At 35.4% G+C, this 23,288-nt stretch overlaps 2 protein-coding genes across 22 annotated transcripts in view; one reads left to right on the forward strand and one right to left on the reverse strand.

Moving 5' to 3' along the window:
- LOC127519749 (uncharacterized) overlaps positions 1-23,288 on the forward strand; it is a 172,663-nt gene that overhangs the window by 90,528 nt on the left and 58,847 nt on the right. For 10 of the 14 annotated variants that reach the window (XR_007931881.1, XR_007931880.1, XR_007931879.1 and 7 more), the window contains 3 exons: positions 10,275-10,598; positions 14,780-15,103; positions 18,756-19,073. Coding sequence is in view for 10 of the 14 variants with exons in the window: in XM_051907257.1 (XP_051763217.1) it covers positions 10,275-10,598; positions 14,780-15,103; positions 18,756-19,073 (966 nt within the window). In the remaining 4 variants the exon portion in view is untranslated. The remainder of the gene's footprint in view (positions 1-10,274; positions 10,599-14,779; positions 15,104-18,755; positions 19,074-23,288) is intronic. The other 4 variants (XR_007931882.1, XM_051907261.1, XM_051907265.1 and 1 more) reach the window with 3 other exon arrangements.
- The window catches only part of LOC127519869 (uncharacterized), a 65,734-nt gene that overhangs the window by 7,215 nt on the left and 35,231 nt on the right, over positions 1-23,288 (reverse strand). For 3 of the 8 annotated variants that reach the window (XR_007931911.1, XR_007931906.1, XR_007931918.1), the window contains one exon: positions 3,869-3,883. The exons of 4 other annotated variants lie outside the window; for them this stretch is intronic. The gene's annotated coding sequence lies outside the window, so the exon portion shown is untranslated. Of the gene's footprint in view, positions 1-3,865; positions 3,884-23,288 lie in introns of those variants that run through there. One more of the 8 variants, XR_007931913.1, reaches the window with a different exon arrangement.

Genomic DNA, 23,288 nt, shown 5'->3' on the forward strand with positions numbered 1-23,288 from the left:
CAAGAATGACAATACAGGTTTAACTTTGTGATGTTTTTACTGTATTTTTACAGTATGTGCCTATAGAATACAAATCTACAGAAGGCTTTATTTTCAGATATGGAATGTGAATGTAGTTTCATCTGTTGGGTAGAGAGCATGTGCATGAGAATGTGTTTTATCACTGGACGTTTGTGGTTAATGTGAGTTTGTGTTTGCATGTCTTGAGCCAGGAATAGTGTGTGGGTGAAAGGACGTCCATAATTAAACTTCCTCTTTATGAGAAACAGCCTTACTGTGAAATAAAGTACAGAATTAGTGAATGCTAATGTTTGACAAGAAAAAAATCTCTGTGAGATCTGTGTGAATGTGAAATATCAATATTGTCACAGAGACGAACTCCGTGATTCCCTCATCTGGCCATCAGAGGGAGCCTTCGCCGGAATACTGACACACACATTCTCACACACGCACTACATTTCCCACAAGCCCCGTACGTTGGCGCTGATTGCCACACCCAGCTGCTGTGCATTACCTGGACTATTTAAGCCACACTCAACCTCGCTGTCATTGTGAGGTCTTGTATTGCTGTCGTGTATCTTTCTGAGTGTTCTTTATTCTGACTGTCTGCCTGTTGTTGAACCTGTTTAATCCCCGTTAACGGTTCTCTGCTGCCTGTCCTTGGACTATTTGCTGTTTACTGGATTTGTGATTCTTATCTGCCTGCCCTGGTCTACTGCCTGTTGTAAGACTATGATTCTGCCTTTTCCCTGCCATTCCTGTTTGCCCCTGGTTGACCAGATCTGTTATTAAAGCCTGCGTATGGATCCCACTTCGTGTGACGACTCGTTACAAATATATTGTATATCATGTTATACTATGTGAATGTGAAATATAAGATTGATTCTCAGCTGCATCTCTTTATATATGATTTACATATTAATACTGTGACCTTGCAGACATGCAGACGATTCGTTGAGTCCTGGTCAGTGATTGATACAGTATAGTGACCAAAAGTGAGGAGATGTTTGCAAAATTACACTAATTAAACTTTAGGTTGGATTAAACAATGAAAATATGAGTATGTTATTGTAAGACTGGTTTTCCTGCTAAGACCGAACATGAGATCAAACACCCTGCAATAAAACTCTGAAAAGAAGAGCAAAAAGAGCACAGGACACAAGAAAATCAATATTTGCATAGTATAATGGTAGTAAATGTATCTCTCCCACATTATCTGGACTATAGTGCTAATATTGTCCTGCACAATATTAGTTGGCTGGACTTAAAATAGCTGTGTAATCCAAATATTTAAATATGTATGAAAAGTCACTTCCAGAACCTGAACCTGCTCTGTTGAGCTGTGTTGGAGCAAAGATCCAATCTTCATTAAAACAACTCTTGTGATGAAGTGCTTGAGATGCTCATCTGCTGATGTGAATGAAAACATCTGCTAAATGACTAAATGTAAATGTGGAGTGAGTGTTACACATGCAGTTAACAGCTGGTTTATTGAATAATCAGAGTCAGAGCTTTATTGCCAGGTGTATTTGCACACACACGTTATTGAAGCTTCCAGTACACACATACAAATATAACAAGACACATAATAACATTTAAGAATAAAAAATTTAAAAAAAGTATAAAGACACAGATAGGTTTAGTCAGAATAAACATTTATAGATAATGAACATATTTACAGTATTGCAAATAATATTAAGAATATGAATAAATAGGACTAAATTTAATCTTAGATGTTTCAATGCTCAACTGAACTTCATCCCTGTATGTCTGACCAACAGAAATCTAACAAGAGTTATCATGCCAAAGCAATGGAATATTACTGCTTCACAACATCATCCTGTGACGTTAAAAACATTGAAATGAAGACAATATCTCTTACTCGTGTAAACAAATATCTCTCAAAACTACACAATCAGAAGATTAAACAACAATAGAAAGCATTGCAAGAGCGAGGAAAATAATAATATAATAAAAATGAATAAATGAATGAGGAAAAAACAAAGACAGTAAAACATAATTCACATACAGTAACTCTCTTGAAGCCAAAACTTCTAAGTTTTTTTTTATTTGTCTGTAAAGCATTTCATGAAGTTGAAATTTCAAAAACAAATGATGAATTTTAGAATTGACTATTGTAAATAAAAATCATATTTAGGTCACAACTTTAAGTCTAAATCTGCTAAATAAGTGTAAGCTGCGGTGCTTGTCCATATGAACATCTCAATGGTGATTTTAAGTTAAAAAAAAAACACAACACAACATTAAAATAACACAAATTATTGCACTTGCATTCTTTCCCGCCATTTCAAATGATTTCAGACGACTATGTTTGCATAGTGTTCATTTTAAAATGTTATACGTTTAGCCATGTGACGTCTGTTTTTATCAATTCCCCAGCAACTCCAGTACTTGATTTGTGTACTTCATCCACCACTGGCTTTAGGACAGTCAAAAAAAAATATATACAGCTCCTTTAAGCTTGAATTGAGTACACAGCCATTCTTCACATTCTTCGAGCGCTGGGAAACAGTGAATAAATTGGTTGAATAGATTCAAAGTTTCAAAATGCTAATTGGTTATCCATAACAAAACTGCCCAAATTTATAACTGACCTCTTAAAAAGACAAGCCCAAAGTCACCTATAATAAGTAGACTATGTAGGCAATGTGAGTGAATAAATGTCTTTCCACACACACAGTGTCCCATTGTGAAAGCCCACAATACACTTAAACATTTAGACAATGTCTCCAAGAAGATCAGGACTGTCAGCACTGAATGTTACTGACATTGCATTAAACATTTTTTCTCATGTTTTCCAGCTGCTGCTACGACTGTTCCTGTCACCAGCAGAGACTGGTCAAAACATGTTAACATCACTGACCTCTGTCAGACATGTGCAGGTACCTCAGTTGTGATAGTAGCTTTTTTTTTTTTTTTTTTGCTGATTTAAAGGTGCAATGTGTACATTTTAGGAGGATCTATTGACAGAAATGCAATATAATATACATAACTATGTTTTCAGTGGTGTATAAAGACCTAGAATGAGCCATTTCTATTCACATACACCGCCGGTTCCCTTACATGTTAAGTTGCCATTTTGCCAACTTATAACTTTTGAAAACATTGTCTAAAATTTGTATTCTCTCTGTCCATTTTATTCCCTGGCTAATGCCGATTCCGACGATGTGTCATTTGTCATGTTCCTTAAATGTACCTGTCCGCCATATTGAAATAAATGAAAAAAGGTTTTTGTCGCTAATCCTCCTACAAATGTTGTCCAATTTTGTCCAAATTCGGCTCAGAAGATCTTTGGACGGAGCCGCATAGAAATGACTGAACAGATTTTTGATATTCACTACCGTTCCTGAGATATTCATCTCCGAATGTGACCTTGCTTGAGTTTGTTTTCTTGTTTTAGCTTAGCATGCTAATTTGTTAATTGTAACATTGAGTCTTTCTGAGAATGATCTAATCTGAACTTATTCAAAATAATAATGTGGTGCATTTCTACAAAAATTCTTCATTTTGAGTTGATTATCACTTTAACTACGGAACATGTCTTCCCAGAGGCACAACAGGATGAGTGAGAGGCACCTGATCCAGAGATTGTTGGTTTTTGCTCTTCCGTATCGCTGCTTGAAGCTATATTTGATTCATGTCATTTTAAACAGATTTGAGTTTTTGCAGATATCTTTTGCCGATATCTCACAGAGACTAAATTCAGCTTGTTGAAAATTTCAATTCTGTTTTATCTTTGCTATTTCAGAATTGCATGGCCATTATTGTGATTCTGTTGAAGCTGTGCTCCGATTGGTCGTCACTGCTCTGATGGGCGTGGCTGCTGCGGCTGCTGCTGTTCTTCTGGTCAATGACGTCAGATCTACGAGAGGTAAAAAGGAGGAAAAAGAACAGATGTCATGAATATTGTGACATATATTGGAGTGTTAATCGTAAAGATGAAAATATGTGTGTCTAATTCTTTAGTGATGGCAAAACAAAGCTTTGCTCACCTATTCTCTCCTCAGAACTGGTGTATTTTATTCTTTAATGCAATTCATTTTACATTTCTTTGTTAATTACACTGTTTTATTTTTTTTTCTTAATTTATGTTATGTTGACATTTTCATTTTATTTCATAATTGTATGCAGCAACCCCACAAATACAAATGTAAAAATATTTGTTACACCAATAAATCACTGTAGAATTGAACTGAATATTACCTACCGAACTGATATACTACATCTATGAATCATAAATGTGCCTATATTTCAATTGAATGGGTGTGCCATAATAAGAATAAACTATGAATTCAGAATCAGATTAAATGACAGTTGAATAAAAACACATTTACAGCATTAGACAGTTATTAAAACAGAGTAAATTGTGAAAAATTTATGAAAATAAGGAAAAAGATTTGAGATTTTGAGATCAAGTTTGAGATTGCTTGTTGTCTTTTATGATGGAATGAACTACAATCACATGATGCAACATTTTGCCGTGATACATATAATTTTTTTCTACAAGAAAATCAATATTCACATAGTATAATAGTAGTAAATTTATCTCTCTCACACGTGTCCCACATCATCCTGCAAAATCACATCTACATCCTGCAACAGAGCGATAACCAGCTGCTGTTCTTCTGAATAACAGAAACAGAGCAGAAAACACTGAATTTATCCAGATGTTTTAGAAAGATTTAAAGTCAGCTTTTCATATACCTGTGAAATCTGAACTATTTTGCACATGTCTTATCACTGTATCTGCTCAAGAGTATTTTGGAAAGATTTAGAAATCTATATTAATAGAAAACTGGGGTGTATGATAGAAATGTGTGTTTGATGTGCTTTCACTTTCTGGGAACTAAATAATGTGATTATGTTATCTTGTGGCATTGAATAAAAAAAAAAAAAATAATAATAATAATAATAAAAAAACAGATCAGATATCATAAATATTGTGAGTTTTATTCTATAATAGTGATTTATCCATTTTCAGGTGCTTTTCCCCTCAAAGTGACTGTGTACTTTGGGTCCATCTGGTGGCCAAAACCTAGAATATCCATCAATATTTCATTAGAAACACAAATGAAGAAAAATATTTGTCATGCCAATAAAACACCATAAAATGTAAAACGAGAACTGAGCAGCACCTACCCAACTGATATACATCTATCAATCATATACAAGCCTATATTTTTAATTGAAGGGATGTATAACAATAAAATATAAATTCAGATTCAATGATACTGATAAGTTGGTCTGATGGTTATGATGATGAATGAAGATACTTTAAATGTACAACTATTATTACATAATAGCTCCATGAATTTTAATACTTGAATTGAATAGAAATACAATAAACACAATTCAGTAAAAAAAAAAAAAAATTATAGACATTACATAGTTTTTCTCATGCAGAAGAATAAATATGATATACAGTGTAAACAGTCATTTCTGTTCTGGAAGAATTTGTCTTATTCATTTTCTCCATAAAGATTTCACATTCTCTAGCAGCTCCTGCCTCCATGAATCACAGTAAACTCTACATTAAGCCTAATTAAGCAGTAAAATAAATAAATAAATAAAATAAAGTGCTTAAAACAGTGTGTGTAAAGACCTGTTGCTATAAATATCCTGCACTGTGGATCTTTATGTAAATATGATGTATTTTGTTTCTTTTAATGCAGAAGAGAAATGACAAAACAATGTTTTCATCCTCCACTGGCTGTGGATTCAATGGTCTTCAATGATGTGTGAGCTTAAAAACAGTCATTTTCAGAGCAAGTAGTTTAAATTCATCTTTAACTATAATACCAGAATGGTTACAGAGTGAAACATGAATGTGATTCATTACTTGAGCAGCTCAGTTTGAGAGTCAAAGTGAAATGTGCTGTTTCTGGTGGTGGAGGATTCAGATGCAACTTAAAATCACACTTTAACACTGTCCTGTTAGTTCACAATCTGTCGGTCACTGAAGTGTTCACATATTTCAAGCACTCTTGTTTGAAAATGGTTCATCTGTTGGTTTTGTTCTGCTTGTGGCGTCTGGTTGGTGAGTAAAACATTAGTTCACACAGCGCTCTTAAAATGAGTCTGCGCTGCTCAAGTGTAAATGAACATCTCTGTCCATTTGTGTCTGTCCTCATCTTCCTTTGTGTCTGCTGTTCTGTTTCTTCTTCATTTCACCTTTACATGGCTACAAACAAGGTATTTAGTCTTTTATGTTTTCCAGGTGTGTTTGGTGATACAGATGAACTAAAGTCAGTGTCAGTGATGGAGGGAGATTCAGTCACTCTAAACTCTGATCTTACTGAAATAGATGATGATGATCTGATTCTTTGGAGGTTTGGAGCTGAAAACACTTTAATAGCCAAAATCAGTGTAATGTCTGACAGCATCACTGTATATGATGATGATCATGATGGGAGATTCAGAGACAGACTGAAGCTGGACGATCAAACTGGATCTCATCACAAACATCACAACTGAACATGATGGAGTTTATCAACTGCAGACCAACAGTGTGAGGAAGAGTTTATAGTTCACTTGAAAGAGTGAATGAAAACGATTGAATGAATTCAGACACTGAGTGCACTTAGTCTACTTGCTGTTTAATAATCATTTGAAACGTATCAAACCGGCAGCTCCAGTAGTAAGATGAAAAGATTTATGAAAACTAGGATGTATAAACCTTAATTATAGGATTTAATAATCAATTAAAAAATAATTTATACATGATATTATGCTGTAGCCACATTGGACCAGCGGTTTGGAAAATGGATGGATGGATGATACGGCTGCAGGCGCCATCTTCTGGTCAGAAGCGGGAATTCATTCGCTGCGCAACTCTCTCTAGCCCTTGAGCGCACATTATGCTGAGTACACATGCTATCAAAATTATTGTAAATATGAGTTTCCTAGGTAAAAATTGAGCCCTATCAAGTCTGAACTTGCGATGAGCTCTTAATCTCGACTTCAGGAGTGGGAAGTACGAAATTTCCATTAGCACGTGAGGGCAACATTAGTTGTACACTCGTTATTGCGGTGCATTATGGGATTGAATGAGTGCACTCGATAACATCCACTATGGTTGCGGACACCACTACAAATGACTGTCTCCTCAAATAGTGCCCTATTTAAAGGGATAGTTCACCCAAAAATGCAAATTCTGTCATTTACTCACCCTGAAGTTGTTCCAAACCTGTATGAGTTTCTTTCTTCTGTTGAACACAAAAGAAGATATTTTGAAGAATGTCAGTAACCAAACAGTTGATGGACCCCATTGACTCCCACATTGACTCCCACATTTGTTAAAACGATGACAAGCTAGAATATTAAATAAGCTAGTTGGTTGATTTTAAGTTAGTCAAACTATAGCATAAATATGAAGATTTTATTTGAGTATTATTTAAGCATTACCAAGACAAATTATGTCAAATTCAACTCTTTGTACATAGATCTTTCACAATAATAAAGCAACTGCTAAAAATCATCTTTAAAAGATCTGACATCATCACGCAAAACAAGTTTTTTTTTTCATAAACTCCACCTATGATGCACAAACATACAAAACACAACACTGGGGGCGGGGTTTTGGAGAGAGGATGTGTGGTTGGAGACGGAGGCGTGGTCTAATTCAGTCTAGAGGAAGTTAGCAAACATTGTCAACAGCTTGTTCTCTACACATCTTCACTGCAGACACTCACAGGTTTTCAGACTGAAACTATTTCAGATCACTGAATTGTTGAAGAAAATGTTTCACGCATTTATTTTTTGCTGTTGCTGTCTGGTTGGTAAGTCATTTATTGTCATAATTATTCCTAATACTGTAAAATTTAAACATTATGTCTCAAAAGTCATAAAGCCAGGTGCAAATATATGATGAACCATCTCCACAAAAATGTTTTTTATACCGAGGCATCACCTACAATGACTGAAGGCATTTTCACACCTGTGGATCATTTGGTTTGTTCCGAAACGGATTAAAATTACAATGTTACAATTTTACAATGTTGCAATTTCTTCTTGGTTCAGTTCACTTTCACAAGGCAACATTATGGACCAAAATTTGTTCATACGAGTCACGTGCGAGTGAACTGTCCTCTCATTGGTCAGCGTGCTGCTGTGTATGTTTCAGGATTTGGCTCATAACGGTCATTTGTCAGGATAGACAGACAACAGATCCATGGGCTTATTGTGGCTTTCTTTGCTGATGTTATAACTTTATCATTGTGAGCAAGAATCAAGGGTTCGTTGGTATTCTTGTGTGTTTTGATCAGTTGTTCTGAAAAATCTTTGTCTGACCAAATTTCAATTAGGCTTTTCACTTTATCTTTGCTCCAGATTAACCCATTCATTTTGAGAAGCATTAGCAAAACAAACACTGCTGCTTTTCACGCAGTGTATGTAATTACCCATCATTAATTGTGATAAAGCCTGATTCATTGGTCTGTTATTTTGGATTGCTTTCTCACCACAAATGAACCGCTCCAGAGTTTGTTTAAACGGACGGAGACCACAGGCCAAGACCAGATGATCTCAGAGTGATTGTTTTGGGGAGGATCCAAGTGTGATTTCCATGTTCATAAATGCCTAAATTAACTGAACTAACAAAGAAAACACTCCAGGTTCTGAAACAAACGCTCCAAATGAGCCAGGTGTGAAAACAGCCTTAGACTCAAAAAGAACAGCTTCTGGTCACTGATTATGACTACTCATATATATATATATATGTTCTCAGAGATCAGACTCTGAGTGAAATCAGTGAAACATCAATAATTGTTCATCACCATATGATCAGTTTTTCTTTTCACGACTTTTGCTATAACAAATGTGTTTCAGAAACACACAGTTACAGCAGACAAAGAAACATTAAGGTTAAGAGGTCAAGAACCCATCTAAAGCAAGCACTTACCTCCATAACAGTGACTTCAAACTTTATTATTTTCAGTAAAACAGCACTAAGGCTTCCTGGAGGCTAAGTGAGAGCTGCCCGTGCAGGACCAGTGTTAAGGGGTCAACGTTTTGCCAATGAGCAAATTCTCAGGGCCCTGCGCTGGCTGTCCTAAGTGGGCCCGTAAAGGGCCAGTGCAGGCTTGTTTACAGGGTATGATCACTGTTTTAAAATATCTCTTCCTCTGCACCAAAAACAGATTCATATCATGGTTTAATTATGCTACAAACACATACACAAATCACACATGTGCACACAATAATGAATACACTCTCATTAAGACAAAAAAAAAAAAAAAACACATTGAGCATGAACATGTGTGACTGAAGGATAGGAGATCACACATCCACATTATGAGCCATTTGGGACAGACCATTTCTAATTTTATACCACTTCAAAAGTAAAATCATGGCATCTAGTTTGCTTAGTCATTTAGAAGAGCAACAGAACAATTGAAAAACATACAGTTTATTTATTTATTTCATTGTAACAGTTTTTTAGTTTGCTGTCTGATATCAACAGCATGATTAACACAAAGGCTCAGCCCAGAGACAAAACTGTATCACTATATGAAACTGAACTACAGCCTCAACAAGATACTCACATGTTCACTCAGCAGAAACACAAAGACAGAAGTATAATTTTTCCTACATGACTTCACTACAGTCCACAACACTCTCTGATAATCTTTTTAAACACATTTCAAACCCCAGAACTGTTGGGAGAATGTTTAAAGAAAAAACATTTTTTTTTTCTGGCTGTGCTTTTGTCTTTTGGTTAGTAAGTTGCCAATTTTTTTTGGTTCTGGTATGTTAGTGCAGATTAATAGCACACAATTTAAATCAGTCAGAAGAATGTGATCTTGCTCTTATTCCCAGATATAAAGTGTATTCGGATCCTGGTTTGGGATTTCACAACACATACAGATTTAGTGCATTTGTTTAATCAACATTATTCATCAATTATTTGTATTTCTCTGATTGTCCTGTTACACTAGGATACCAAACAGAGCAGCTGTACTTTCAGTCAGTTTTGACCATTTTAAGGATCAAGCTGTTTATATTTTTGCAGTAAAATATTATTAGTGTGGAGCTCTAATGAACTTCAGTTCCACTTTCAATAAATAAAAAGGAAATGGAAACTGACACTGTTCTATTTACTTTCATAACTCTATTGTCATACATTTCTATCTTTTGCAGTTTCTACTTTTCCAAAGTTTGTAATCATTTCAAAACGACGGCAAACTTCATTTAAAGCTTTATTAAACTCAACTTTAACATGTGTGACTGAGAGACTGTTTGTGTTTGTTCTTCAGGTGTGTTTGGTGATGAACTGAAGTCAGTGTCAGTGATGGAGGGAGATTCAGTCACTCTACAGACTAATGTTGATGAAATACAGAAAGATGATCTGATAAAGTGGACATTCGGAACTAACAGGAGTCTTATAGCTAGAATCATTGGAGAGACCAGTGACATTCCTGGTAATCTTGATGAGAGATTCAGAGGCAAACTGAAGCTGGACAAGAAGACTGGATCTCTGATCATCACAAACACCAGAACTGAACATGCTGGAGTTTATGAAGTTGAGATCAGCCGCAGGAGCTCATCGTATAAACACAGATTCACTGTTACTGTCAATGGTGAGTACACAACTACAGCTCACTCTATTATATTACATTACAGATTCTGCATATTTCTTGACATAATTCTTCTTTATTCTGCAAAATTAAAAAAAAAAAAAAAATGAGTTATGGGGATTTTTTTCAACCTCTTTGACACATTTCTCAATGATACTGTAATTCTAATGTCAAATGCCTGACAATGAAACAGGCCTCTTACTTCTGGTGTAATTCCTCTGAAAATTCACGCTACTTTTTCATTCTGTTATAATTTTTATATCAAACTCATAAAGCTCACTCTAAATGAATGTCATTCAAGCATACCGAAGTGCTTAAACCATCACCACACAAAAGTTTTGGCACACTGAAGCATCTCCTCCATTGGAAATGCTTCTGGTCACTCTGGAAGATCAAATTCAGCAAAAAAAGAAACGTCCTCTCACATTCACCTGCTTTTATTTCCAGCAAATATCTTACCATGTGTAAATATTTGTATTAACATAAACAGTTCACCACCTGAGACATGAGCTGAACAAATTTCACAGACATGTGATGAACAGAAATGGAATAATGAGTCCCTGAACAGAGCGGGAGTCGATATCAAAAGTATCAGTCAGTATCTTGTGTCCATCAGCTGCTTTAACTGCTACAGATCATCTCATCTTCATGAACTGAGACAGATCTGACAGTTCTTGCTGTGAGATCAATATAACTAATTTGACACGACCAGTCGGATGAAGTGCACCAGGGTTTGAAATCTAAGATTTAAAATTGTTCTTTGTTTTGTAACTAAGGAAAAGTGAAGTTAGTTCTGAGAAAAGATCATGCAGCACGTGTCTTTAAACTTTAAATGAGTGTGAAAGGAATATTTAGTTCCCAGTCTTCACCTGATCTGCTGAGATCACAACTTTAATGAAGAAGCTGAAGACAAACATCTTCCAGAAGCACATGAGACTCAGTGGCTGTTCTTATGTGTCTGTTACCCTTATTGAGTTCAGGATCTAGTCAATACAATCACAGAAAACCTTTATGATGTAATTTCAGTCAATGTTAATCAAATTAATAATGTGCTAGTTTAACTACACTTAACTAGACTAATCAGAATGTATTATTTTGCTGCAGGTTACATGTAATGTGCAGTTGAGGCAAGTGTAACGGAAACAAGCTAGTGAGATCTGAGTGTGTAAACCTCACTGCCCTGACCTCAAGAGACACACATGTGACTGATGCTAGAGGATTTAGTGTCCTTGTTAGCAAGAATGACAATATATGTTTAATTTTGTGATGTTTTTACTGGATTTTTACAGTATTGTATTCTATAGGCTCAAACTACAGAAGGCTTTATTTTCAGATATGGAATGTGAATGTAGTTTCATCTGTTGGGTAGAGAGCATGTGCATGAGAATGTGTTTTATCACTAGACATTTGTGGTTAATGTGAGTTTGTGTTTGCATGTCTTTAGCCAGGAATAGTGTGTGGGTGAAAGGACGTCCGTAATTTAACTTCGTCTTTATAAGGAAACAGCCTTACTGTGAAATAAAGTACAGAATTAGTGAATGCTAATGTTTGACAAGAAAAAAAAATTCTCTGAGAGATCTGTGTGAATGTGAAATATCAATATACTGTATATCATATACTATGTGTATGTGAAATATAAGATTGATTCTCAGCTGCATATGCATCTCTTTATATATCCATCATTTGCATATTAATACTGTGACCTTGCAGACATGCAGACGATTCTTGTTGAAACAAAGCTTTGCTTACCAATGCTGTCCTCTGAACTGGATCAGAAAAGGTTCATTAGATTAATCTGGTGTATTGGGGCCATCTGGTGGCCAAAACGATAAATATTCTTTAATATATCATTTTATTATTCCATTTTACATTTCTTTGTTAATTACGTAAAAAAATGTAAATGTGGAGTGAGTGTTACACATGCAGTTAACAGCTGGTTTATTGAATAATCAGAGTCAGAGCTTTATTGCCAGGTGTACTTGCACACACATGTTATTGAAGCTTCCAGTACACACATACAATTATAAGAAAACACATAATAACATTTAAGAATAAAAAATATAAAAAAGTATAAAGACACAGATAGGTTTAGTCAGAATAAACATTTACAGATAATGAACATATTTACAGTATTTTAAATAATATTATGAATATGAATAAATAGGACTAAATTTAATCTTAGATGTTTCAAAGCTCAACTGAACTTCATCCCTGTATGTCTGACCAACAGAAATCTAACAAGAGTTATCATGCCAAAGCAATGGAATATTACTGCTTCACAACATCATCCTGTGACGTTAAAAACATTGAAATGAAGACAATATCTCTTACTCGTGTAAACAAATATCTCTCAAAACTACACAATCATAAGATTAAACAACAATAGAAAGCATTGCAAGAGCGAGGAAAATAATAATATAATAAAAATGAATAACGAAAATATATGCTTAAATGAACTAAACTAACAGAGAAAACACTCCAGGTTCTGAAACAAACGCTCCAACTGAGCCAGGTGTGAAAACAGCCTTAGACTGAAAAAGAACAGCTTCTGGTCGCTGGTTATGATTACTCATATATATATATATATATATATATATATATATATATATATATATGTTCTCAGAGATCAGACTCTGAGTGAGATCAGTGAAACATCAATAATTGTTCATCACCATTTGATCAGTTTTTCTTCTCACAACTTTTGCTATAACAAATGTGTTTCAGAAACACACAGTTACAGCAGACAAAGAAACATTAAGGTTAAGAGGTCAAGAACCCATCTAAAGCAAGCACTTACCTCCATAACAGTGACTTCAAACTTTATTATTTTCAGTAAAACAGCACTATGGCTTCCTGGAGGCTAAGTGAGAGCTGCCCGTACAGGACCAGTGTTAAGGGGTCAACGTTTTGCCAATGAGCAAATTCTCAGGGCCCTGCGCTGGCAGCCCTAAGCGGGCCCGTAAAGGGCCAGTGCAGGCTTGTTTAAAGGGTATGATCACTGTTTTAAAATATCTCTTCCTCTGCACCAAAAACAGATTCATATCATGGTTTAATTATGCTACAAACACATACACAAATCACACATGTGCACACAATAATGAATACACTCTCATTAAGACAAAAAAAAAAAAAAAACACATTGAGCATGAACATGTGTGACTGAAGGATAGGAGATCACACATCCACATCAACAGTGCCATTTGGGACAGACCATGTCTAATTTTATACCACTTCAAAAGTAAGATCATGGCATCTAGTTTGCTTAGTCATTTAGAAGAGCAACAGAACAATTGTATATTCAGGGAGAAACAATAAAAAACATACAGTTTAGTTATTTATTTCATTGTAACAGTTTTTTAGTTTGCTGTCTGATATCAACAGCATGATTAACACAAAGGCTCAGCCCAGAGACAAAACTGTATCACTATATGAAACTGAACTACAGCCTCAACAAGATACTCACATGTTCACTCAGCAGAAACACAAAGACAGAAGTATAATTTTTCCTACATGACTTCACTACAGTCCACAACACTCTCTGATAATCTTTTTAAACACATTTCAAACCCCAGAACTGTTGGGAGACTGTTTAAAGAAAAAACTTTTTTTTTTTTTTTTTTCTGGCTGTGCTTTTGTCTTTTGGTTGGTAAGTCGCAAATTTTTTTTTTTGGTTCTGGTATGTTAGTGCAGATTAATAGCACACAATTTAAATCAGTCAGAAGAATGTGATCTTGCTCTTATTCCCAGATATAAAGTGTATTCGGATCCTGGTTTGGGATTTCACAACACATACAGATTTAGTGCATTTGTTTAATCAACATTATTCATCAATTATTTGTATTTCTCTGATTGTCCTGTTACACTAGGATACCAAACAGAGCAGCTGTACTTTCAGTCAGTTTTGACCATTTTAAGGATCAAGCTGTTTATATTTTTGCAGTAAAATATTATTAGTGTGGAGCTCTAATGAACTTCAGTTCCACTTTCAATAAATAAAAAGGAAATGGAAACTGACACTGTTCTATTTACTTTCATAACTCTATTGTCATACATTTCTATCTTTTGCAGTTTCTACTTTTCCAAAGTTTGTAATCATTTCAAAACGACGGCAAACTTCAGTTAAAGCTTTATTAAACTCAACTTTAATATGTGTGACTGAGAGACTGTTTGTGTTTGTTCTTCAGGTGTGTTTGGTGATGAACTGAAGTCAGTGTCAGTGATGGAGGGAGATTCAGTCACTCTACAGACTAATGTTGATGAAATACAGAAAGATGATCTGATAAAGTGGACATTCGGAACTAACAGGACTCTTATAGCTAGAATCATTGGAGAGACCAGTGACATTCCTGGTAATCTTGATGAGAGATTCAGAGGCAAACTGAAGCTGGACAAGAAGACTGGATCTCTGATCATCACAAACATCACAACTGAACATGCTGGAGTTTATGAAGTTGAGATCAGCCGCAGGAGCTCATCGTATAAACACAGATTCACTGTTACTGTCAATGGTGAGTACACAACTACAGCTCACTCTATTATATTACATTACAGATTCTGCATATTTCTTGACATAATTCTTCTTTATTCTGCAAAATTAAAAAAAAAAAAAAAAAATGAGTTATGGGGATTTTTTTCAACCTCTTTGACACATTTCTCAATGATACTGTAATTCTAATGTCAAATGCCTGACAATGAAACAGGCCTCTTATTTCTGGTGTAATTCCTCTGAAAATTCACGCTACTTTTTCATTCTGTTATAATTTTTATATCAAACTCATAAAGCTCACTCTAAATGAATGTCATTCAAGCATACTGAAGTGCCTAAACCTTCTCCACACAAAAGTTTTGGCACACTGAAGCATCTCCTCCATTGGAAATGCTTCTGGTCACTCTGGAAGATCAAATTCAGCAAAAAAAGAAACGTCCTCTCACATTCACCTGCTTTTATTTCCAGCAAATATCTTACCATGTGTAAATATTTGTATTAACATAAACAGTTCACCACCTGAGACATGAGCTGAACAAATTTCACAGACATGTGATGAACAGAAATGGAATAATGAGTCCCTGAACAGAGCGGGAGTCGATATCAAAAGTATCAGTCAGTATCTTGTTTCCATCAGCTGCTTTAACTGCTACAGATCATCTCATCTTCATGAACTGAGACAGATCTGACAGTTCTTGCTGTGAGATCAATATAACTAATTTGACACGACCAGTCGGATGAAGTGCACCAGGGTTTGAAATCTAAGATTTAAAGTCGTTCTTTGTTTTGTAACTAAGGAAAAGTGAAGTTAGTTCTGAGAAAAGATCGTGCAGCACGTGTCTTTAAACTTTAAATGAGTGTGAAAGGAATATTTAGTTCCCAGTCTTCACCTGATCTGCTGAGATCACAACTTTAATGAAGAAGCTGAAGACAAACATCTTCCAGAAGCACATGAGACTCAGTGGCTGTTCTTATGTGTCTGTTACCCTTATTGAGCTCAGGATCTAGTCAATACAATCACAGAAAACCTTTATGATGTAATTTCAGTCAATGTTAATCAAATCAATAATGTGCTAGTTTAACTACACTTAACTAGACTAATCAGAATGTATTATTTTGCTGCAGGTTACATGTAATGTGCAGTTGAGGCAAGTGTAACGGAGGCAAGCTAGTAAGATCTGAGTGTGTAAACCTCACTGCCCTGACCTCAAGAGACACACATGTGACTGATGCTAGAGGATTTAGTGTCCTTGTTAGCAAGAATGACAATATACGTTTAATTTTGTGATGTTTTTACTGGATTTTTACAGTATTGTATTCTATAGGCTCAATCTACAGAAGGCTTTATTTTCAGATATGGAATGTGAATGTAGTTTCATCTGTTGGGTAGAGAGCATGTGCATGAGAATGTGTTTTATCACTGGACGTTTGTGGTTAATGTGAGTTTGTGTTTGCATGTCTTGAGCTGTGAATAGTGTGTGGGTGAAAGGACGTCCATAATTAAACTTCCTCTTTATGAGAAACAGCCTTACTGTGAAATAAAGTACAGAATTAGTGAATGCTAATGTTTGACAAGAAAAAAAAATTCTCTGAGAGATCTGTGTGAATGTGAAATATCAATATACTGTATATCATATACTATGTGTATGTGAAATATAAGATTGATTCTCAGCTGCATATGCATCTCTTTATATATCCATCATTTGCATATTAATACTGTGACCTTGCAGACATGCAGATGATTCTTGTTGAAACAAAGCTTTGCTTACCAATGCTGTCCTCAGAAATCTAACAAGAGTTATCATGCCAAAGCAATGGAATATTACTGCTTCACAACATCATCCTGTGACGTTAAAAACATTGAAATGAAGACAATATCTCTTACTCGTGTAAACAAATATCTCTCAAAACTACACAATCAGAAGATTAAACAACAATAGAAAGCATTGCAAGAACGAGGAAAATAATAATATAATAAAAATGAATAAATGAATAACGAAAATATATGCTTAAATGAACTGAACTAACAGAGAAAACACTCCAGGTTCTGAAACAAACACTCCAAATGAGCCAGGTGTGAAAACAGCCTTAGACTCAAAAAGAACAGCTTCTGGTCGCTGGTTATGACTACTCATATATATATATATATATATATATATATATATATATATATATATGTTCTCAGAGATCAGACTCTGAGTGAAATCAGTGAAACATCAATAATTGTTCATCACCATTTGATCAGTTTTTCTTCTCACAACTTTTGCTATAACAAATGTGTTTCAGAAACACACAGTTGCAGCAGCCAGAAAAACATTAAGGTTAAGAGGTCAAGAACCCAACTAAAGCAAGCACTTACCTCCATAACAGTGACTTCAAACTTTATTATTTTCAGTAAAACAGCACTATGGCTTCCTGGAGGCTAAGTGAGAGCTGCCCGTGCAGGACCAGTGTTAAGGGGCCAGTGCAGGCTTGTTTACAGGGTATGATCACTGTTTTAAAATATCTCTTCCTCTGCACTAAAAACAGATTCATATCATGGTTTAATTATGCTACAAACACATACACAAATCACACATGTGCACACAATAATGAATACACTCTCATTGTGACAAAAAAACAAAAAAAAAAACACATTGAGCATAAACAAGTGTGAATAAAGGATAGGAGATCACACATCCACATTATGAGCCATTTGGGACAGAGCATGTCTAATTTTATACCACTTCAAGAGTAAGATCATGGCATCTAGTTTGCTTAGTCATTTAGAAGAGCAACAGAACAATTGTATATTCAGGGAGAAACAATAAAAAACATACAGTTTGGTTATTTATTTCATTGTAACAGTTTTTTAGTTTGCTGTCTGATATCAACAGCATGATTAACACAAAGGCTCAGCCCAGAGACAAAACTGTATCACTATATGAAACTGAACTACAGCCTCAACAAGATACTCACATGTTCACTCAGCAGAAACACAAAGACAGAAGTATAATTTTTACTACATGACTTCACTACAGTCCACAACACTCTCTGATAATCTTTTTAAACACATTTCAAACCCCAGAACTGTTGGGAGACTGTTTAAAGAAAAAACTTTTTTTTTTTTTTCTAGCTGTGCTTTTGTCTTTTGGTTGGTAAGTTGCAAAAAAATTTTTTGGTTCTGTTATGTTAGTACAGATTAATAGCACACAATTTAAATCAGTCAGAAGAATGTGATCTTGCTCTTATTCCCAGATATAAAGTGTATTCGGATCCTGGTTTGGGATTTCACAACACATACAGATTTAGTGCATTTGTTTAATCAACATTATTCATCAATTATTTGTATTTCTCTGATTGTCCTGTTACACTAGGATACCAAACAGAGCAGCTGTACTTTCAGTCAGTTTTTACCATTTTAAGGATCAAGCTGTTCATATTTTTGCAGTAAAATATTATTAGTGTGGAGCTCTAATGAACTTCAGTTTCACTTTCAATAAATAAAAAGGAAATGGAAACTGACACTGTTCTATTTACTTTCATAACTCTATTGTCATACATTTCTATCTTTTGCAGTTTCTACTTTTCCAAAGTTTGTAATCATTTCAAAACGACGGCAAATTTCATTTAAAGCTTTATTAAACTCAACTTTAATACGTGTGACTGAGAGACTGTTTGTGTTTGTTCTTCAGGTGTGTTTGGTGATGAACTGAAGTCAGTGATGGAGGGAGAATCAGTCCTTCTACAGATTAATGTTGATGAAATACAGAGAAATGATCTGATAAAGTGGACATTCGGAACTAACAGGACTCTTATAGCTAAAATCGTTGGAGAGACCAGTGACATCCCTGGTAATCTTGATGAGAGATTCAGAGGCAAACTGAAGCTGGACAAGAAGACTGGATCTCTGATCATCACAAACACCAGAACTGAACATGATGGAGTTTATGAAGTTGAGATCAACCGCAGGAGCTCATCGTATAAATACAGATTCACTGTTACTGTCAATGGTGAGTACACAACTACAGCTCACTCTATTATATTACATTATAGATTCTGCATATTTCTTAACATAATTCTTCTTTATTCTGCAAAATTAAAAAAAAAAAAAAAAAATGAGTTATGGGGATTTTTTTCAACCTCTTTGACACATTTCTCAATGATACTGTAATTCTAATGTCAAATGCCTGACAATGAAACAGACCTCTTATTTCTGGTTTAATTCCTCTGAAAATTCACGCTACTTTTTCATTGTTATAATTTTTATATCAAACTCATAAAGCTCACTCTAAATGAATGTCATTCAAGCATACCGAAGTGCCTAAACCATCTCCACACAAAAGTTTTGGCACACTGAAGCATCTCCTCCATTAGAAATGCTTCTGGTCACTCTGGAAGATCAAATTCAGCAAAAAAAGAAACGTCCTCTCACATTCACCTGCTTTTATTTCCAGCAAATATCTTACCATGTGTAAATATTTGTATTAACATAAACAGTTCACCACCTGAGACATGAGCTGAACAAATTTCACAGACATGTGATGAACAGAAATGGAATAATGAGTCCCTGAACAGAGCGGGAGTCGATATCAAAAGTATCAGTCAGTATCTTGTTTCCATCAGCTGCTTTAACTGCTACAGATCATCTCATCTTCATGAACTGAGACAGATCTGACAGTTCTTGCTGTGAGATCAATATAACTAATTTGACACGACCAGTCGGATGAAGTGCACCAGGGTTTGAAATCTAAGATTTAAAGTCGTTCTTTGATTTGTAACTAAGGAAAAGTGAAGTTAGTTCTGAGAAAAGATCGTGCAGCACGTGTCTTTAAACTTTAAATGAGTGTGAAAGGAATATTTAGCTCCCAGTCTTCACCTGATCTGCTGAGATCACAACTTTAATGAAGAAGCTGAAGACAAACATCTTCCAGAAGCACATGAGACTCAGTGGCTGTTCTTGTGTGTCTGTTACCCTTATTGAGCTCAGGATCTACCCACGTAGAAGGCGACGTTCTTGTGACCTTGCGCAACGTTCCCTAAAAGTTCTCTAAAGGTGACGAAAATTCTGAACCTTTCCAGAACATTCAGGACGTTCCTAAAACATTCTCTTTTGGTAATGAAAGTGCTGCAGTTCAAGGTTCTTTATGACTTTAGGGGGATGTTTCATTTTGGTTATTTAATGGTCAAAAAAGAACATTACAAAGAGGACATTTGGGACATTAACAGAACATTCCCACACGGTCCTCTGTTGGTCATTTAATAATGTTCCCGATATGAGTTTAGGGGGACGTTCTATTTTGGTTATTTTACGGTCGTGCAAGAACGTTACAAAGAGGACGTTTGGGATGTTATCAGAACGTCCTATAGTAATAATCCCCTAAACATTCCCAGAACATCCCGTTCCTTCAAGGTCCACCAAATAACATCACCCAAACCTTAAAAGAACTCCACATCATGACTGTCTCTGAACGTTCTGGGAACGTTACTAGGTAACAACCTTTTCTTTTAAACTGCAAATTTCTTGCAGCAAGTCATTAGCTGACAACAGTGATCAAATTTGATTACTCATTGTTGATGGTTTTATCATTATACTGTGGCATTATTCACTGATATCTGGATATTGTATTTCTTTCATGTTGTTGTAGTTCTATGATAATGCATAAAAGGCTGCTCTGCTTTCATATTTTGTAAGTGTTTATCATTACGCATATATTATTCAGACAGCAACATGTAGACTTACACAGACATCAAGATTCTGTGTATGAATGGTGACAAAATTTTCAGATTAACTCTGAGCATCACAAAACAAGCCACTGAAGTGACAAAAAAAAAAAAAAAAAAAAAAAAAATTATTGTCACCATTGTTGAGGTTCATACACTGATTCATGATGTCTGTGTGAGCCTAAGAGATATTGCTCAAAAGCTTATCTGTATAATTAATTAAAAAAAAAAAAAAAACAAAAAAAAAAAAAAAAAACACACAAATAAGAAAACTGACTGGTATTTAATGCAAAGCTGACAGTTAATAAACTCATAGTTTAGTTTCAGGAGAGAATCAGGACACTCCATAATGACTCAATAATCCAATTCATCAGATCAGAATTTCTCTAAAATTCATTTTTTGCTATAACAAGCATTCTCAGGACCTTGCGCAACTTTGCCTAAAAGTTCTCTAAAAGTGACGAAAATTCAGAAATTTTACAGAACATTTGAGACATAAAACGTCCTCTTTTGGTAATAAAAGTGCTGCAGTTCAAGGTTCCTTATATGACTTTAAGGGGACTTTCCAATTTGGTTAATTTTATGGCCATATAAGAACATTACAATGAGGATATTTGGGACATTAACAGAACGTTCCTACATGGTCCTCTGTTGGTCATTTAATAACGTTCCCGATATGAGTTTAGGGGGACGTTCTATTTTGGTTATTTTATGGTCGCGCGAGACCATGCTTTAGATGGGCTCTTGATTCTTGACATTTTAACACTGGATTTGGATTATCATGGAGTGTCCTGATTCTCTTGAGACTAAACTGTGAGTTTATTAACTGTTTCCTAAACATTCAGAGAACATCTTGAATGTTCCCTGATGGTTGTCCCCCAAACCTTAAAAGAACTCCACATCGTGACCTTACTGGACAACGTCCTTAACACCAGTGGGGATGTTCTGAGAATGTACTGGGAACGTAGCGGGTTAGTCAATGCAATCACAGAAAACCTTTATGTTGTCACAGTCAATGTTAATAAAATCAATAATGTGCTAATCTAACTACACTTAACTAGCCTAGATAGAATGTATTCATTTTGCTGCAGGTTTCATGTAATGTGAATGACAATACAGGTTTAACTTTGTGATGTTTTTACTGTATTTTTACAGTATTGTATTCTATAGGCTCAATCTACAGAAGGCTTTATTTTCAGATATGGAATGTGAATGTAGTTTCATCTGTTGGGCAGTGATGTGTTTTATCACTGGACATTTGTGGTTAATGTGAGTTTGTGTTTGCATGTCTTGAGCCAGGAATAGTGTGTGGGAGAAAGGACGTCTATAATTAAACTTCCTCTTTATGAGAAACAGCCTTACTGTGAAATAAAGTACAGAATTAGTGAATGCTAATGTTTGACAAGAAAAAAAATCTCTGTGAGATCTGTGTGAATGTGAAATATCAATATTGTCACAGAGACGAACTCCGTGATTCCCTCCTCTGGCCATCAGAGGGAGCCTTCGCCGGAATACTGACACACACATTCTCACACACGCACTACATTTCCCACAAGCCCCGTACCTTGGCGCTGATTGCCACACCCAGCTGCTGTGCATTACCTGGACTATTTAAGCCATACTCAACCTCACTGTCATTGTGAGGTCTTGTATTGCTGCGGTGTACCTTTCTGAGTGTTCTTTATTCTGACTGTCTGCCTGTTGCTGAACCTGTTTAATCCCTGTTCTCTGCTGCCTGTCCTTGGACTATTTGCTGTTTACTGGACTTGTGATTCTTATCTGCCTGCCCTGATCTACTGCCTGTTGTAAGACTACGATTCTGCCTTTTCCCTGCCATTCCTGTTTGCCCCTGTTTGACCACTGCCTGTTTGACTACGAGATCTGTTATTAAAGCCTGCATATGGATCCCACTTCGTGTGACGACTCGTTACAAATATACTGTATATCATATTATACTATGTGTATGTGAAATATAATATTGATGCTCAGATGCATATGCATCTCTTTATATATCCATGATTTGCATATTAATACTGTGACCTTGCAGATAAGCGCGTTTCATCCATTTTGGGGTTTCAAACTAAAAGTATTAATATATTCTTTTAGAGTAATGTTTTTTTAAACAGTGACTCTTTTCCAGTAACAGCCTTTGTTGCAACTGCTAGCAGTGAGGCGAGACAGACCTCAACCGCCACCATCGTGTCATGTGACTGATGCTCAGTATTAAAACTCCTTTTTTAACAAACAGTTAAACACTATTAAAAGCCTCCAAAAAACTTTACTACTTTTGCATTGCCATTAACAGAAAAAGATGCTTTTTGCCTGCAAAATAGTAAAATTACAGTCCTTATTAAGGCTGCTATACAGCTAAACTCCGAGCCCCTGTTGATTAGGTGATTCTTTGAGTTCTGGTCAGTGATTGATACAGTATAGTGACCAAAAGTGAGGAGATGTTTGCAAAATTATATTTGCTTTTAATTACACTGTTTTTTTTTCCTACTAAG

Source organism: Ctenopharyngodon idella, chromosome 10, assembly GCF_019924925.1.
Source record: "Ctenopharyngodon idella isolate HZGC_01 chromosome 10, HZGC01, whole genome shotgun sequence".
Lineage (NCBI taxonomy): Eukaryota > Metazoa > Chordata > Actinopteri > Cypriniformes > Xenocyprididae > Ctenopharyngodon > Ctenopharyngodon idella.